The sequence below is a fragment of the Bombus huntii genome, chromosome 2 (genome assembly GCF_024542735.1).
Source record: "Bombus huntii isolate Logan2020A chromosome 2, iyBomHunt1.1, whole genome shotgun sequence".
NCBI classification, from domain to species: Eukaryota; Metazoa; Arthropoda; class Insecta; order Hymenoptera; family Apidae; genus Bombus; species Bombus huntii.
The window spans coordinates 20753022-20771679 of record NC_066239.1 but is presented as its reverse complement, the minus strand read 5'-3'; the positions used below and the strand labels follow the sequence as shown (position 1 = coordinate 20771679).

At 37.5% G+C, this 18658-nt stretch overlaps 1 protein-coding gene across 1 annotated transcript in view; it reads left to right on the top strand.

The window, feature by feature from the left end:
- The first annotated feature begins 634 nt into the window (after window positions 1-634).
- The window catches only part of LOC126875009 (beta-1,4-glucuronyltransferase 1), a 37059-nt gene continuing 19035 nt past the window's right edge, over window positions 635-18658 (top strand). The window contains exons 1-3 of the mRNA XM_050637633.1: window positions 635-875; window positions 16433-17412; window positions 17743-17923. Coding sequence (XP_050493590.1) covers window positions 765-875; window positions 16433-17412; window positions 17743-17923 — 1272 coding nt within the window. The 5' untranslated portion in view covers window positions 635-764. The remainder of the gene's footprint in view (window positions 876-16432; window positions 17413-17742; window positions 17924-18658) is intronic.

Below are 18658 nucleotides of genomic sequence, written 5' to 3'. Positions count from 1 at the left end.
ATATAAATCTCACCGGTATAGTAAAACGGTGAATTTCAAGATTCGTAAATTCACAGGATCCACAATTTATCCAATAAATAAAAAATGTTTAATTACATCTAGAAAATTCACTCGCATCGATAAATAGAAATTTATATCATTATATTCGGACGTTAGTTACTTTTCGTATGATCATTGCGATCGATAACTCTTCAATTTTCATTTTTAAACCTTCCCATTTTAACTCCCTAACCTCGTTATAATTACCAACCCTCTTTAGAATGACAATATTCTATTTTTCACGAGAGTATATCCGATAAACAATCCATGTTATAGTAGAAATTTTAATTGAAAAATAAAAATTGTCCACTGGTCTCCGTAGTAAACAGAGATATTCGTCGAGGGTGCGTGAATCGGTAGTGGAATTCTCGACACGCGACGGTTCGCGAGGGGATCTTAACTAGTAGTCGTGGCACTGCGCCGCGAGCTGTCTGCAAAGAAGCCGGTGCGCGTGAATTAGCGATGCATCCCGGATAGATTTATCGCGACCAGATTAAGATTGACCCTAGGAGAGAGCGTCGAAACAATCGATTTTCCCTGCTTGCGCCCGCGCGGCCGTCGACTCGCGGCCAGCACCTCTAGTGGTAGTTAACAACACTACGTGAACTATCTACGTGGACAAGGAAAAGTCGGTGGCGCGTGGGCGTGGTCGTGGTAGTGACGTGAATAGTGCTCACGTGCGTGCGTGCGTGCGTGTAACGGCGTTTGTGCGCGCCTGATGCTGAATGCACGGGGCGCGAGGCCAACGACAGGGGTTGGCACGGACTGATTTCGCCATCAGACTGCCGCCAAGCGGGGAGGTCTGTCTCGCGTGCCAACACACATCAATGGTTCAGGTGAGTGACGTGAGTGATTGCTTATTTTTCAAACGATTCACGGCGAAGTTAATCGCCGATGTTTGTGAGACGCGAACGCCCTCGCGAGATTCGAGACTCTTTACGCGGTATCAGCTTACGAGGGAACGTTGTTGTCGTATGTTGCTTCGCGAATAAAGGACCATCGCGTCCGAGATGTCGCCACTGCGGCAGCCGCGAGATGGAAGGTATAACTGCGTCACGTGGCTTTAAGCCACTGACTTCGTATCATTGCACTTTTGTGGGTAACTTTGAGGGTGTTCGCCGGGGTTTCCTTTTAAAACATTTTGTGTAAATGTAGATCACTTCGTTGTTATGCTTAGGGTGTAATTTAAGGGTATTGTAAGGGTGTGATAATTTTTGTATGTATTGGCGTTTTTAAGAGTGGTATACGATTTTTGATATTCGCGTTTCTGGATCGTTTTTCTAATGTCCTGATAAGTGTCATGATTTTTATATGAGAAAGCTGCATTAGATTTTTTAACACAGGACTTTTATTATTTTTTACAATATGTATCTAAATATACGCAACTAATTAAAATTAAAACAAATAACATTGACAAATAACAAATAACAAAACATTTGTATGTTTTTGGTAATTGGAAAAACAAAAAATTGTTACCAGTCATAGTATTTTGACCAGTTTGATAGTTCTAATATTAACGTTCTTTGTTGAAGAGCACTTTATTTTCAATTAATGATGTTGAGTTTTAGTTCGCAATTTGTAAGTTAGCAAACTATTGCAGGTACTTCCTGACTACTGACATAGACTTCTTCAATCGATTTGTTAACGCTAATCTTTGATCTTGTTACAGTATTCGCCATGGCATATGCGTTTCATGTTTTTTCTTGTATCGCGTGATCGTCTAGCACATTGGCGTGAGAATTCGTGATGGAGTTTGTCGCAGCGTTCGTTCACGACACTTGCTAATTTTACCTCAAATCAGCTTCGATGCCATCAAAAAATCGATCGGATCCATTCGATCTGTGCAATTTGATCCAACTTTGCTTTTTCATCTATCGCGTATTTCTACTTAACATTTGGTATATTTTTGCTGTAATTTCTAGAGTATACTTTTCCAATATTATGTTGTTTTATTGATTAAAAGATTCTTCGAACAGAGTAAGACGTTGGAAGGCTATTTGGCAGTACCGATTAAAGATCAGTTCGAAACCATAACAACGAAATATCTGTAGTATGCTTAGTAATAATGATATTCAATATAACTATAAGAAAAATATTGTTACTTTTATAAAAGTCAAATTACTTTTTAACAAAAAGGTTGTACCTAATTACGATTAAAATTGCTTATTACGATATACAAAATTATAGTTTTGTTAAAAAAGATTGAGCAGATTTCTGAAAAGCAAATAATCTTTCCATCTGACTAAATTCAAATATTCTAGACGTATTGAACAAAACCATCTAAGTAACAGAAGACGATTTGGCGATATCTCATTTAATTGGAGATATATTGGAACGTAACGTACAACTCAATTTGTGCGTGCAAGAAGAAAACAAGCAACTACTGTAGATTAGAATTTAGATTCGAATATTAATCAACCTGATTATCTAAAGCAGTAAACGACATGAAGTAAATTTCTCTTTTTCACGTATAGCATCCAAATCGGCCCTTATTTACACTCATTCCGAGCTCTCGTTACCATATAAATATCTAATCTGCATTAAACGGCAATTCTCCGAAAGAATATTTCAATCGAAACTATTGTTATACGTATAACTATATCAGCGAACTATTTATTTTTCAATATAGTTACAGTTGCCCTATATCCGACAAGTAGCGAGAATATCGGCCAATAACAATCGTGATTTTACGGTACCTGTTTACATGACCGATACTGGGATAGCGATATCGTTGTTTAAAACGAAAAATCGTTACATTGAACGGTTTCCGTTGAACATCGACTATGTCGAGCTGATCGACCGCAAATATTTCAAAGGCTGGGTGGCTGGAAGCTGGACGAAAAATAACGATGTCGTATCGGTGGATCTGACGCGTCTACGTATTAATCTGGCGTGACTCCTCGGAAATTCTTGGGGATTAAGGGAACAGTGTAAACTCTTAGCTGGCTCGTTGCGGCCCTTCATGTAAATGGATAATAGATCTCCCCAGCACTTGGCCGGGTTCCTAGACGACTAGTATCACCACCAACCTGCATTGCAACGCCGAAGGGTAGTTCATTAACTGCCGGACTCTGGTTCGATGAGAGCTACGGAGAGTCGAATAGCTTTGAAGTGGTGGACGCCTCGAGGGCGTCCACTGCTGAACAATGAGAATTATCTTGTCTTCCTCCTTCCCATTTCCTTCTTTGTCTTCGTAGCCTTTGCATTTCCATATTCATCCCCTTTTCATACTCGTATATGTGCACGTACTGTATATGTTTATATCTAAATATTTGCGCAAGCGCAAGCTGACGTCTATAATTGAGCCGCTTCGGGCGAGAGAACAATCATAGCGAGCATCATGTATGAAAAGCATGTATGAAAGCGATCTTAATGAATTGACGGATGAGAAGTATCGAAGTGTGTTCTCTCGTGACCGCCGCCAATTATTGTGGCCAGCCAGCCAAACGGAATGATCGTCTATCATCGATATAGCTATAAAATTATGGGTAGAAACGAAGCGCAAATGCCATTCTCAGCTGGTACATTCAGCCCGGATCGAAAATTGCTCGCTCGATTCGAGGAATGGGAATTTACGGAATTGAATAATGTGAGAAATTCTGCTTCCTATCGGAGTCCCCTTGCGTAGCAATTGTTAATTAACAAGAAATAAATCTTTTCTTCTAATAAATTCTCGACGAAACATCCGGAACAGAGAATGCTCGCAGTAAACGTGTTTTGATGAAAAGAAATAGAGCAAAGGGATTCTGTTAGTAAACGAGCTGTATAAATCATTCTTTCAGAGGTAAATCCCTTTAAACGAAATAAAAAAATTCACGTTGTTCGTTATGAAATACGCTATCTGCACGAGCAAAGCGAATCTCAGTCATCGTTATCCGATTAAAATCTCTTTTCCTGACAGTTATATGAAATCTGTAATTTTCCAAAGCAACTCTTCGTAATCAACGTAACTTTATATTTTATTTATATATACAATTTTATAAATATTTCGACATATGGAGATTATTATTTAAGATACAATTATAAAATACGAAATACAAAATACGATGGGATCACATATTAAGAAAAAGTCGTTCAATTTTAGAAACTTCATTCAAGTTGTATAATTGGTTAATCAATGTCTGTCGATGAATGGTTCTCGTCTATCTATTTTGGTTATTCTTCCGATATTTATGCTTAAAATATCGTGTCCGTCTTCCAACATGATTCAATTCGCACTGAAGTCGTTCTTTCAGTGATGGATCTTATTAAAGCTTTAAGCGGAAGAGAGGGGTAGCAGCTTGTAATCCCATGCGTGACTCCTACTGTTAGTAGCAGCCTCATATCAGATTATGGTTATGGCAGCTTACTTAATGACTCCCTATCGAAATAATTGGTGGCAACGTATTAATTGCTCGCGCAGCATAAGTAGACCTTGCTGTACATCGAATTGGATACGATGATTCTGCTTCAGTCTTTATGATTGGTAGTTAATTAGCAAGTATTTACATATGTATGGCTAAATTGTTTTATCGATCATATTTTGAGTGAATATTTTCAAATGTTTAATACTGTCGTTTAATACTGAAATTACCGGTTTGTAAAGTATAATTAAATATTCTATACATAAATAATTGCAATTAAAAAAATACGATAAAAATAAATAGGTGTACAGAATTATGTTTTTATTTAAATAAAAGTTAATATTAGTTTTGCTACTAAAGCATCTATATAATTCAATTAATCATTAAAGAAAAAAGTTTGAAAATCGTTATTTTATTGTAACGTTAATATTCTCTATAAATTAATTTAAAGAAAATTAAAACGAAAATTAGGAACATATCACTGTTTTATATATTTTAAACGTAAATAAAGAGTGTATACATCTGTTCGTTCACAGTATCGATTCAGCTTGATAGCATCACCTTTTATAAATCAACGAATATCCAATATATCAGACGTGTCACACGTGACCATAGCAGAGAAAATATCGTATCTCGATAGATGTTGTACATCTTTCGTGTGCCCATATTTTCTGCTCTGTTCTGTTATAAACTGCTCTCTTGTTATTCTTTCCTAACATTCCACGGTATCGTTTTTTGTAAATGTAATTATAATCAAAACATATTAGATACTTTGGAGATTAAATGTATAAATTTTCCAGGTACAAATTAACCATATTTTCTGTTAGTAGTCGTGTTCTTACAAGTTGTTAAATACTTTAAAATATAAGGAAATCGAGGAATAGTTATAGATAGAACAGGTCATTAATACAATACTATAGCTGCATAAGATATGAAATTCTGGCTGATATTAGATAAATGTTTAATACCTAATTTTATATTTACTGTGCTTAGTCTATACTAAAAATGATCGAGTTTATTCGATTTTCTAGTTCGAACAAACTCTATCGCAGAATTTCATTGTTACCGTGTAATCTGTTCCTCACCTCTGTTGCTTCAATTTCAACAGTAGGTATCGAATTCAGAAATATATAATTCGTCCGTCGCAAAATCTGTATTAAGCTGAATATTCAGCACTACCATTTTTCGCAGCTCTACAGACATACTTCTTTTTTTCGAAAAAAAAGACAAATACTTGTCAAAACTCAGGATTCACAGCTGATCAACGATTCATCGGCAGACACGTGGGAACGATCGATCATTTCGCAACTAGAATACTTTGAAATTCGGTGGACGTGTCCCGATCAGTCGTTGTGCGTGCAATCTATTCGTCTCACAGATGGTATCTCGTCAGGTTGGAGTATTCAAAATGATTCATTCGAGCAGATACGCGTACGGGACCAGAGTGTGCGAACAGGGTGTACGCGATAGATAGATTTCTCTTGTCCGATTGGTAACTTGTTTGATTTCAATCATTTTCAAGTGTTTTCAATAGATTTTCAAAGTGTTTTTAACTGGAAGGCCGCCAGCGCGACCGGAGTATATTGTTTTATCGTTTCCGAGCGTTTCCAATGGGATCGACGTGCCGGATATACAAATCGAAAATGTTGAATTACATCTAGTGCCGTTGGTCCCATGGCGTACCAATGGCATCGTCTGATATAATCTCACGCACTCTCACTGAATCATTTTCTCGACGTTCGCTGGTTCGCGCCTCCGTCACGCTGTATTCATTTATTTTCGCAGTGAGACGTTCGCCGACCGTCAACGTTGATACGATGTTTCTCATCGAGCGGAGAACGTCTATGGATTTTGCGTGAAACGCGGTATGTTTTTCTTCGCTCACCTTGACGAAACGTTGGACTTTGTACGATCTGTTTGGACCAAACGTTTCTCATTACCCTATTTTATTTTACTTTACGGTTAAAGAACGCGATTATTATGACAGATAACAATACCTCAGAATTTAATCTTAAATATCTTCTTAAATCATCTTTGTACTTTATTACGTCAAATTTTATCTTTGTATATTCAAAAGCTCATTTAACCCTTGTGGTTAAAACCTATATGGTCAAATCATTTAGAAAATCAACCTTGCGAGAGAGAGCGTATGTTCGATATACGTTAGCACTATATAAACTACTATAAGAATTTTTGTCTGAAAATCCTCAGAGAGACGCAATCATTACTGTTTTTAACTGTTCTTAAACTGGTAGTGTTTCACTTACTTCTGTATGCATAGGCAGCGGCTAATTACGTTTGCTTTTCATTAGCTTCCACTCTTATGGCTATTTATTTTTGTAGAATCGAGCGAAAAGGTAGTTTTTCAACTGTTTAGCTGTCAAATTATAATATACAATTGTGAACACGTTGCACACACTTTGCTCGTAGGTCAGTTCTCATTTGGTTGTTTCGTGCTGCCAAGGAAGTACATCGGTGTTTTATTAGAGTTGTTACAGAAGCGAATTTGAAAGAAATTACGTTGTTAAAGTTAAAATTAAGTTCGGAATCAACTGTTTCATATTTTACATGCAATGTATAGAAGTAGCAAGATTTACATGTTTTACAATAACAAATAAATTAATGACCGTTCTGTGGTTGTACGGATGCGATCTATATTTAAACAACGATAGAAAAATGAAACCTTTTTGAAATTTGATGACTGACATACAGAAAGAAGGGGGAGAAAGGAAAAGTAAGGAGAAGTGTTTCTTTGGACTCTTTGTAACGGAGATTAAGGATTTTAACCACTCAAGATCACTTCGATCGCGAATCACGTCAAACATAACTTTTACTTTCGCTATACTCATCACTGTGACACGATTTTCGTTTCGTTCTTATCTTTCTCTCAGACATTTCTTATTTTTGTCCTTTGACTTCAACATTTAGTCTCATTTTTTGTCCGTCAACGTTCATTTTATCAACCCTCGGAGAGTGGAGGCTGGCTCAATTTTCACGCTTTTCCAAATATTTTACGTTTATTATTTCCTAAGTTACGATATTCAAATAAATTCATTCTTAAAGTAATTTTTATTATCACAGAGAAATACAAATTCCTTTCGTTTGGCTCTCTGCTCGCTATAAAAAGGAACATTCGATATTCGTAACGACCATGTCCACGTCTCCGACAGGCGAAGATTAAACAGTGATAAATTGCTTCTTTGGAATACCATAAAAATGCTATAAAAATAAGGCGCTACTTAAAAAGATATGATATTTTCGTCAAATTACTTTTGACGAAACGAAAATATTTCCGTCGAAGAACGTTGCTACGCAATTTCGTCTACATACTTGCAATTACTTAAAGAACGTTAACACCAACTAGAAAAATCTTATTTCGTGTCGTTGTCTTCCGATCGTTGTTCTCTGTAAACATTTTGTTCGCTCTATACCTGACAAGTTACGACGAGTATCGAAGCAAGATGCAATTGAATAGCTGTTTCTTCCGTATTCTTCTTCAAAACGCCACCCCCGCCTACTTAGTTTCCGTGCATAACAAAGCTCGCTAATTACTCGGCGAGGAAGCACGCGCCACGCCGCGTCTCTTGACACGATTTACACTTCCAGATAGCAAAAAGGTTGTCCGTTGGAGAGACACGAGTTTTCGTACGAGCGCATATTTTCACGACGACAGTCTGTCTGCTTCTTTTTCTCCGGTTCTTCGTGTTCCGGCGTTGGTCTGTTCGTGGCAGATCTGAGAATCACAGCTTGTTTAATTATCTCGGTAATTATGCAAAGCAAATACGTGCGCCAGGGGGAAAATTGAAGACCTGCTAATTACCGCGTAAAGATGTAAGAAAGGAAGCAGGAAGTGCAGGTAAGAAAGAAGAAGAAGAAGGCGAAGAGGAGGAAAAAGGGGAAAAAGGAGAGAGGGAGAGGAAGTGAGAAGAAGAACTAGGCTAAAAGGAACATGAACGGATGAGAGCGGAAGGAGGAGGGGCAAGAAGGGCAGTCGTTTAATTGCAGCGGTTCACCACTCGACAAAAGTGGCTTTCGTGCTTTCCGGACTACGACAGTTATGCCTGACCCCTAGCTATGAAAAGAAATTCCTTTTTGAGATTCCATCGAGGACGGTTAACTATTTTTTTCTTTTTCTACCCTGTTCCACGATTCTTTTTGTACATCCGGAATTGAGCGTTTGCAATTAGCTTGGCAGAAGGAGAACCTTCAAGCCACGGATGGAAATGTTCGCATTTACGCTGCTCGTTTATGATCGGTCGTTGTGGAGTATGCTAATTTGTCACGAGTGGTTTACGTATGATTCGTCAAAGTAGGAACAGTTATGAATATTACATTTGCAATTTCTACGTTTCATTTACTTTCGCACTTGATTCCTCGCGTTGTCTATTGTGTAGTTTCTCATTTGATGTCGACTAATATCTTTCAATCGACAGGTTCGATTAAACTTTTTGATACATGTTTGACACCTCAAAAGGGCTAAATCAATAACGTACAATAGCGGAGATGTACAGTAATTTACGAAAGCGTCTGAACATTTGTCACAGAAAATTTTTAGGAATATATTATACGTATTGTATATATTGTATAACGCGAATCGGTTACGTTTCACACTGTCGGTTTGCAACTATACCTTTAGTCTATACCGTTATATTTCTAGTTCCATAAAATCGGACAAATTCATTATCGCCATATCATTCTATATCACTTTATCCAGTCTTCTTGGCGAAATCGTTTCACGAACTTTTTAAACGGACGTCTCGACGCCACCCACCGTGAAATCTTCGCCTGGCTATCTTTGCAGCCCGAGGTATTTTCCGCGAGTTCGATAATACGCACGTTTGCTTATCTCCTGGGCGAAAAGTGGCACGGAGGGAACGGGTGCAATTCGTTTATTATCACAAACCGCATCTCTTCCCAATACCTACCCCTTTCACCGGGTGTATCCAAATAGAGAAGAGGCCGAGGCCATAGAAGTGGTTACGTCGTTTCAGTCGTAGCGAGAGAAAGAACGAGAAGGGAGCGGGAAGAGAAAGGTGGAAGAGAAAAGGAGGAAGAGGGAGTTTCAAAGAATTTCCAATTCTCAGCTTTTCAACACCGCCACCGCCTTCGACGCTTCGTTTGTACGCGAGAGCTAGAAGGATGAAGAGCGGCGAAGGATGGTAAAACAGGAAGAGGCGATGGGAATGGGACGAGGTTGGAAGGGATGAGGATGAGGTTGATGGTGGTCGAAGGGAGAGCTACCGTAATGAATGGTATTCAGTTTATTCTGGGCTAAGTTACGCTGCCGCCGACGTTGCATCGCGTCGGTACCGGCATCCAAGCACTGAACTAGAAGTAAAATGGGACTGTAGCAAAATTGAAAGGCGGAATTTACCTTTTATCCCTGGCTCCGATCTTCGCAGCCGTTTCCTCCTTTCCCAGCCTATAACGGTTCTTTAACTCTTCCTTCTCTCGTATCCCTTCCCCTTTCCTTTCTTTTTTCCTTCCACTTTCTACCGCGTCTTCTTTCCCTTTCGTTGTCGCTCTTCTATAGGTACTTATGCGCTCTTGTTGCGAATGCGATTCTCCCTCTCTCGTTCTCTCCTGTCTTAACGAGTAAATCGAAAACGTGGAGCAAAAACTCGATGTGTTTTCCATTTAGCGCCTTTGAGCACGGTTTTCAAGGGGTAACCGAACTCCCTGTGAATGTGGTTCCCATTAACGGAATCATCCTCCTTTGCGCTGCCGTCTATCATCGCGATACGCGTTAGATTTTCTGGTTCGGGCCAAACTTAACTTCTATTTGCCGTGAAATATATGGTGAACGAAGTACATGAGAGAGGCGCTTTGAGTTTTCGGATTGGTTCGATACCGCAATGGAAAATTAAGGGAAATTTGTAGCGGTCGGTATTACTTTCCTTTTTTTCTAATCCTTCGTTATTGTTGGTTAGTTCATTCAATTTTTGGCTCTACGAAACGATTTCAATTGTACGAAACCACTGTTTGCTTCGTATACTGTTTGGAGTTGCTTTACAATCGAGTAGAATTCTATTTACAACTGAGAATTTTTTTAGGAAATATCATACGTATGAGTGACGTACGGAATTGGAATTGCGAGTCAATGTTATTTGTAGATGTTTAATTCTGCTAATCTTTTCTTCGATTATGCTCTGTCAATTAATTCATATAAAAACTTGTAAACATATAAAATTTCATCTTCAATACCTTACTTTGTTTTTGAAAGTTACATATTACTTTACTTCGTCGTGTATGGATATGATTCAAATATTTCCATTTTACAAAATTCGAGAATTTCGAAAATCCCAGTTAATTAATTTTCCGTAGCATATAAAGCGTTTTTTTTTTTAGAAATGAAATACACGTACAAATTGAATCAAATTTCATAATACTAATGGAAAGAATTATGTAATATATTCGTATTTCCTGTATCGTATGCGCGGTTCAATTTGTTACTTTTTTGACGACACAAACGGCCAACGTATGGTATCGTTCTATCGTGAAGCAAAAGTTTAGTTCGATAATGCGCGACACCGCGCTTTGGCGTCGTTGCATGTATTTCCTGTATCGTTGATTACACGGTGAAATTGCGATTACAGGAAGGATAGAGTTCCGCACGAAAACATACGGGAGGTACAGGTATAGTGAATCGTGCTTTCAAGCTTTCGTCCTGCATCGTACATTCAGCGCCGGTAAAGCCTGCACTGTGGTTCGTGTGTGACCTAACGAAAGCCCAAGTACACAATTTGATAATGGGTTAGCTGTGTAACGTGCACACATTTGCCAGCCGTGTTACACGCGGTGCTCAGGGCACACTGAATCAGTAATAACAACGTGTTTGCATAATCAATCATGCCCTTTCTCCTATTTCTTCCTCGCTTCGTCTTGTTACGGTGTCATGTTTTGAAATGTGCATGACTAAAGATAGATCATATTATCCTTCTGGAATTTGTTTTCGCGCGAGAATAATGGAATAAACAAAAAGGTAAACAAATTTTCGATATTATTTAATCACCGACTAAGGCTGATAAGTATTAATAAATATTCGTGATCTGTCTTTTTTATTGGGAGAAACACGTGACTCGTTTTGCATCTTCCACTTCTTTCCAGCCTCTATATAACTTTTAAAAATATCGCTCGTTATAGCATTAAAAGCTTAAAGGATATTAAGATATTGCAAATATTAGAATACTATCGGTCTTAATTATTATACCTTTATATCTTTATATCTAACAAATTCTTTTCATTTTGTAGTTATTTCGTATTAAAATATTTTTTCCATAGAGGGACATCGAAATCAAAAAATCGATAAAAATGTTTTATCGTATCCCTATATGTGTGTATATATATCTATTGTATATAAATATATATGGTTTTTAGATGTAATAAATAAAAATCCAATGTTAATAAAAAGGATTCATAACAAATTTTAATTAATAGTGATCTCACATGGAATTTATCGGCAAGTTGGGATGACGAAATTTCCACGTGTAATATTTCCGCGCATCTCCATAAATATTGATTATTTGATAGTGTTGTATTTTTTTTAAAAAACCGTGTGGTTTCGTTCAGCGTGCACGCTCACATATGTATATGATATATATGTGTATAACGAGCAACTCTCGTCGAGCCGTTCGTCACGTCATAATAGTATGCAAACGAATATCCCATAAATAGTATGCAAATAAATACCGTAAACTAAATATGAAGACGTCTGTCTTTCTTTCTTCTTTCTATTTTCCACTGGCAGCCTTTTTTTCACGTCGCGTCAAAATAAGTTAATAAGTCTGCGTAAACACGATGGGAACGCCTCTCAAGGTTTAGGTAGTACGAGGGACGGCAGAAATTTTCTCACGTTTTACAGTGCAGTGCACAGTTGTACGGCAGGTTAGTTTCGACCTGTAAAAATCTCGGTTGTAGCGGACGCAACCGAGTTTTCCACTTTTCTCTCCTTAGGATCGCGTACAAGTAGGCAGAACTGCGCCTGCTTGCAGTGTTAAGGTAATGTCACCATTCGTGTGGCCACTGTACATACTGCGTACATATATAGACGCACACGGATATATAGTACCGTGTTAAAGTCTTGGGCCATGTTGGATAATGATCTTGGTAAGTAATTGTATTGTTAGTGAATATTTCCATATCGAGTTACACGGAAACGAACTTTTAAATATTCCATTCGCGACATTAAATCGATGCATATGAAACGTTCTTTCAAATAAAGCTTGTGCTACACGTAGGTACATAATGTAGCTTCTTTGAAACGTCACGTTTAACGAATATCGAATCTAGAAATTTTTCAAGTAAAGTTGATATAGTTTCTTCGTTTGCAGCTTCATTTAAAATAATTTATGAATCAAAAAATGGCGTGAGTGAAATGCTACATTTATGTTCTTCACAGGCTTATATAAGAAAATTATATTAACATTCTGATTATTTATGATGGCAGATATCTTTTCTAACATTGAATACATGTTATTTATAGCAAATTTCTTCTTTATCAATGTGCCTGGTATATAATGTAGTTAGACAAAACTTAGTGAGCCTGTCGAATTCAAACCTGGCAGAATCCTTCTGCTCGTCGAAGAGAGAATTGGCTAGATAATTGCAGCATTTTGATTGTACACGTAAAGGTTAAATCATAAGAAGAAGCCGATAAAAACACAAAGAGGCAAAGTCACGAAAACACTTCAAATTTGAATATAAAAATTGCCTGAGGGAAGCGAAGGTTTTATCATAAAAAGCTACTTTTCTATACGCTCAAAGTGTCTCGTGTGTCCATACCATATATTGCTTAAGGATTAAGGCCTTGCGAGCGCCGTGATCTACACTTTTTTCAGGAAATGCATATATTGTTCCAGCAACGGTAAAAAAAGCTGTTGAGTTAGCGTCTGTTACTAATCAGCACGTTTGACGCAAGCTTGCGATAGTCAGCGAGAAGCGCGAAAGACTGAAGCATGCGACAAGGATAAAGATAGTACATGATTGAAAACTATCGTCGTTTTTACGACGATATCTTTGAGTTATATATAGATGAGATAAATATTTACTTTTAATATTTCATAATTGCATTTATTTATTTCAAGTACAGTCGACAGATATAAAAGAAGGCTCTAAAAGTTTCCATTTTCGATTTATATTTATATTTAAAGAAACAAATTTACTCATGGCCAGTTATAATTCAATTAATAAAGCAATTGGAAAAGTTGCTTACTTTTGCAGTTTATTTTAGTATATATTAAATTAATAAACTGTTTAGTTTCTCAATACGAGAAACTAGAGAAAGAACCTGTTGACTAACTAAACAGTTCATTTAATTAAAACTGCGTTTGTTTAGCGCGCCAGAATTTTGTTTAAACGGATTTTTTTCGTTATAATTACAAAGACAGTTGTCTATACACTTTTTATAATCTGTAAAATTAAAAGGTGTTATTTTAGAAAACCTATTGTAGAAAACCTCAGTTAAGAATCTCAATTTGTTAGCCGTCAAAATGTGTAATTGTCACATCAAAATTCCATGCGTATAGTGTACATATACTTCTAAAGTATACAATAAATTACATGGAAGATAATCAGAACTGAGCAAAGGATTGTTTCATTAAACTACACGGGCAGTTGTTATTATATTGTGGACAACGAATGACTCATAAAAGGAAAACAATTCCCAGATCCAGGGATGATGAGTCTGGTAAATACAGCACGATCCTCGAATGGGTCGTGTGGAAGGCAACGTGTTAATACAGACACAGCGCGTAAAGATTGTCAGTAAATGGAATCATATACTGCACGTGCGATCGCCGGTACAAAAGTTATACGCTATGCTTTACACCTAACCCAATGAAGATAGCATCGTTGGACATGGCGATTATCTCGCTCGAGGTGCAAACTATTTTGTTCATTAAATACTTGGCCTGTTCTGACGTCATGGCTTATATATGAGCGCGATTTTAACGGGCCCTGGGAAGTCGTACGATCCATTATCGTTCTAGCCACCGTTCTGTTTCCAAGCAAAATTTCACTGGATTCCTCCGGGAGTTCTGCCGTGCATTTTGGTGGCTGCTCCACGCTACCTACAATCTGTTTCTTCCGATTAGCAACGTAATTGCGCTATTATTAGGAATGTTGCGGTCCATCTGTACGACTTCTACATATTTCTAAGGTATTTACGCGGTTGCAAACTCTTTCTAGGAAATTATCGGACGCGTGTGCATTGTACTTACGTACATATGCTATGTATCATATGTGTGTCTGTTCCCGGAATATTCTTCCAGAGTGAAGTAATTTCGTTGTTAGCGGACCGATTTAACGTCAGAGTATCGTTGAAAGAGCATTTAACGATGTTATAAATGTGTATAATTAAAATGAAGATAAAATTTTCATTTATCAATTAGCGGAAAGATATTGTATTTTCGTATTGTGAGGTGTAATATAGCGGGACTTTAGTTTCTTGTATAGAGAAGGTAAAGTAAAAGAATTGTAAAATGAAACGAAAATATAACGTTAGGGGAAATGGTAATAATAACACGAAGAAATTTGTTAAAAATTTAGTTTGTTTCCAATAGTACGCTCTTATCTTTTTTTAAACAGATCGGATCGAGTAAAATTTGCGCAAAGTAATTGTTTAAATTGCTTTTTATTTTATGCACGGTAGCAGAAATAGAATCCTTTGAGACGAGGAATGTTTAATGAAGTCTTATCATGGAAAAGAAAGATACTATTTGCGTAGTAGAACTTCATTAAACCTTGCAATCCCTGTAGGTTACGTAGGTACGTTCTGTTTTATTGTTTTTTTCCTCTGAAACACGATTTTATAAAAGTCATTCCACATTTCATTAGTCATCTTTTCAGACACGATATTTTTATTGCTACGAGCGCTTAAATTTGAAGTTAAATATATTTAATGAAGCAAATTAATATAAATATATTTCACATATTCCGTACGTTTTGCGTTCTTTCAATTAGATCGTATTTACTATTTATCTATCTCTTATTCATCGAATTTTTAATAATTTATATATATATGCATTTAATCATGCGGATTGTTATTAATTATGAGTGTGTTAATAGATATATCTGATTATAATTAGTTATATATCTAAGCATATACATATCTAACATATATCATATTTGTTAAGAGTAAAAATTGTTATTAAAAGTTAGAACTGGGGGAAGAGAAGTTTGATAATTGCAAGGAAGATAAAATGCAGTGACGTTGAGTTATATTTTAACATCTCCCAGTTCACGAATGTTTGATATTTTATTCTTGCGTTTCCGTTGGTAGTAACAAGAAACCGACAACGTGGTAATTAGGACGATAAAACAGGCAAGCTGACTCTGTTTTAGACAGACCCAATATACCGTTGCCAAAGACTTCGTTCCTTATCGTAAAACTTGTTTATTCAGTGTTTTGCAGTGAAATAGCTGTGGCACGATTTTTGCTTGGGAACTCTGGTGAACAAACTTCGAAAGTCATAATCGCGGCTCATATTTCGCTCGACCTTTAAGTTTCGTATGATATAAACGATACACTTTCTTTATTTTCTCTTTACACTTGCTATTGCGAAGAATATGTGTATTTTCGTTCTCTTGTCGCATACCAATATACTTTTAACTTGTTTCAATACTACAATAATACGATATTTTATACGTAAAAGCTTGCGATAAAAAGTGTTCCATCAAAAAAATCGTTTTTACTACGACACTTACATACTAATTGGTTAGGTTCAAGTACATGTATTGAATTTCGTATCGTTTGATAGTTTGCCCGTGTGACTACACAAATTTTATAGTAAGAAAGCGAGATGTAGATCCTGAAAAAAAAACGTTTCATCGGAAAATGAGAATACGTGTAGATACTTTTTGTAGCCACTGTACCTTACTAGAGTAACATAGAAAATAACATTTCGATAAAAGATCTATTCGTCCGCGAACCAATAGTTTACAGGGAACGGGATCGCGTTAATTGCTTCATTTTCGCATATTCTTTGATCACCATTACGTCAAGGTAATCGACGGTTTATTAAACTAGCGAACTTTCTGACTTTCATATGCAGTTGGGATGTCGACCATGGAACCTCAGTCTGACCAGCGTGGTTGTCCTGGCTCTCTCAAATATGCTATTGACTTTCCTGTTGCTGCAGTCGGAAACCTGTATCCCGGACGAAGTACCCAGGGATTTGGAATCAAACGCTGTAAGCGAATGGAACCTCGCTACCTTAATCAAAGAGCAGCAGGAGCAACAGCAGTCGGACTGCGTTACACAAGATTACCAACCGTTGCCAGCTGACGCGAATGGTTTAAAATTGAACATAAAGCTCGGCAGATGGGACGCTCGTAGAATGTTTCGAACGTTCGACCACGTTCTCGTTGGATCTAGTTTCGTCGAGTTATCACAGGCGTATCGTGTTTGCCTGGCCACACAGAGCTCGGTCGAGAAGCTGCATTCGGTCGTTCAGGCGGCTCATCATTGGACCGGGCCGATGTCGGTGGCTTTGTACGCAGCTGGTGACGAAGAGTTCGAGGTTCTTCAGAAGTACCTGATTTACCTTAGGAAGTGTTACGAACCGATACGGGAAAGAGTCGCTTTTTCCTTGGCTGTGCCAAGGGTTAGACCGCCGAAGAGGCAGCCGCGAGAATTCGAGCTGCCAGAGGTGGTAGATTGTGCCAAACCAGAGGGAACACTGAACGAGTTGATGAACGGGATTTCCAACGAGCAGACAAACTGGCGGATACGAAACGTCTATCCCCAGAACCACATGAGGAACCTGGCGAGGAAAAATTGCCAGTCAGATTACGTGTTCTTGACGGACGTAGATATCGTGCCGAGCTTTAATTTGACCGGCGCTCTGGACGAATTTCTGAGGACTGATACCTGTGATAAGTGCGCCTACGTGATACCGACGTACGAGCTGGACTCGCGCGTCAGATTTCCACAAAACAAGACGGAATTGGTTAGGCTAGCGAGAAAGGGACTGGCCAGGCCTTTCCATCAGAAGGTCTTCATCCACAATCAGTTTGCCACCAATTTTACCAGGTCAGTACTTTTCAATCATTTGTCTTTTAAGGCTTTCAATCGTTTGCAACTTTATCCATTAATTTTTTCTACTCTTCGAAAGTTCGCAAAGTTCGAAGAAAGTATAAAGGAATTGTTATCGGTATGCGTAATTTTTTGTTTTAAATTTTATGCAAAAGGTATTTTTCAAACGTTGAAAGTTTTCGCGGGATCGGACAGAGATACGAAAAGGACTATACATCGGCGTTAATCTTGCTAATATTTTTATTAGTTTTTACGTCTTTTGTTACTCTCTTTCTAAATAATAAATAATTTTATATATTTATAACGTGCATACTCTTGTTCGTTTAGGTGGATACTAGATACATCTGTGAATCATAAAAACTTCGGCAACGTAAAAACTGGCAAGGTGTACATCAGTCACGATGTGACGAACTTCGAATTCCTTTACGAACCATTTTACGTGGCAAAGGATATTGTCCCGGCTCATGACGAGAGGTTTATGGGTTACGGATATACCAGAAACACTCAGGTATGTATTCCTCATGCTGCTCTTATTCTATTTTATGTATTTTTCTTTAGTCGATGGCGTCATACTAGCGTGACGAATTACTAAGACATCGAACTTCAATTATGCAGCTGCAACTCGACCAAATAGTCATCGAGTATTAAATAGAATTTCGTTTGACGGTTCTAATTCTTTTACGATCAAATTTGTTTTTGGCCTGAGAGGAAAATTATTTGCTCGTTACTTCATAAGAGCAGAAGTCTATTTCTCCGGACAGTGTTTGGATAGCGCTTGGATAATGTTGCAAGCAAAGCATAGCACATTAAGACTCGAAACCAGTTTTTATCAACGATAAATACATTGCTCCTTTAATTAATCAACAAGTTGCTAAAGTATAACGTTATTGTATATAGTAGAATGTTATTAATATTATGCGTATATGTAGCATCGAGCGTAAAAGAGCTAAAATATAAAGCGTGTAATTACTTCTGCGATTTTACTTTTTCGACGTCAAGGAAATTCGAAAAAGTATAAATTCGCGCATGAACCGAGCGATTATAAAACGTGATGAAATGATAATATAATAAAAATTTATATTCGCACAACCGTCGTTATAGAGAGAATGACGATTAACGAGAATCGGAGGAATATCGGGAGGAAACTGATCGAGTACACGAGAGACACACGCGATAGTTCGGGAGTATGAGCAACTCCCACGCGCCAAGGATATTAATCGAATTACATATTATCGTTGTAGGC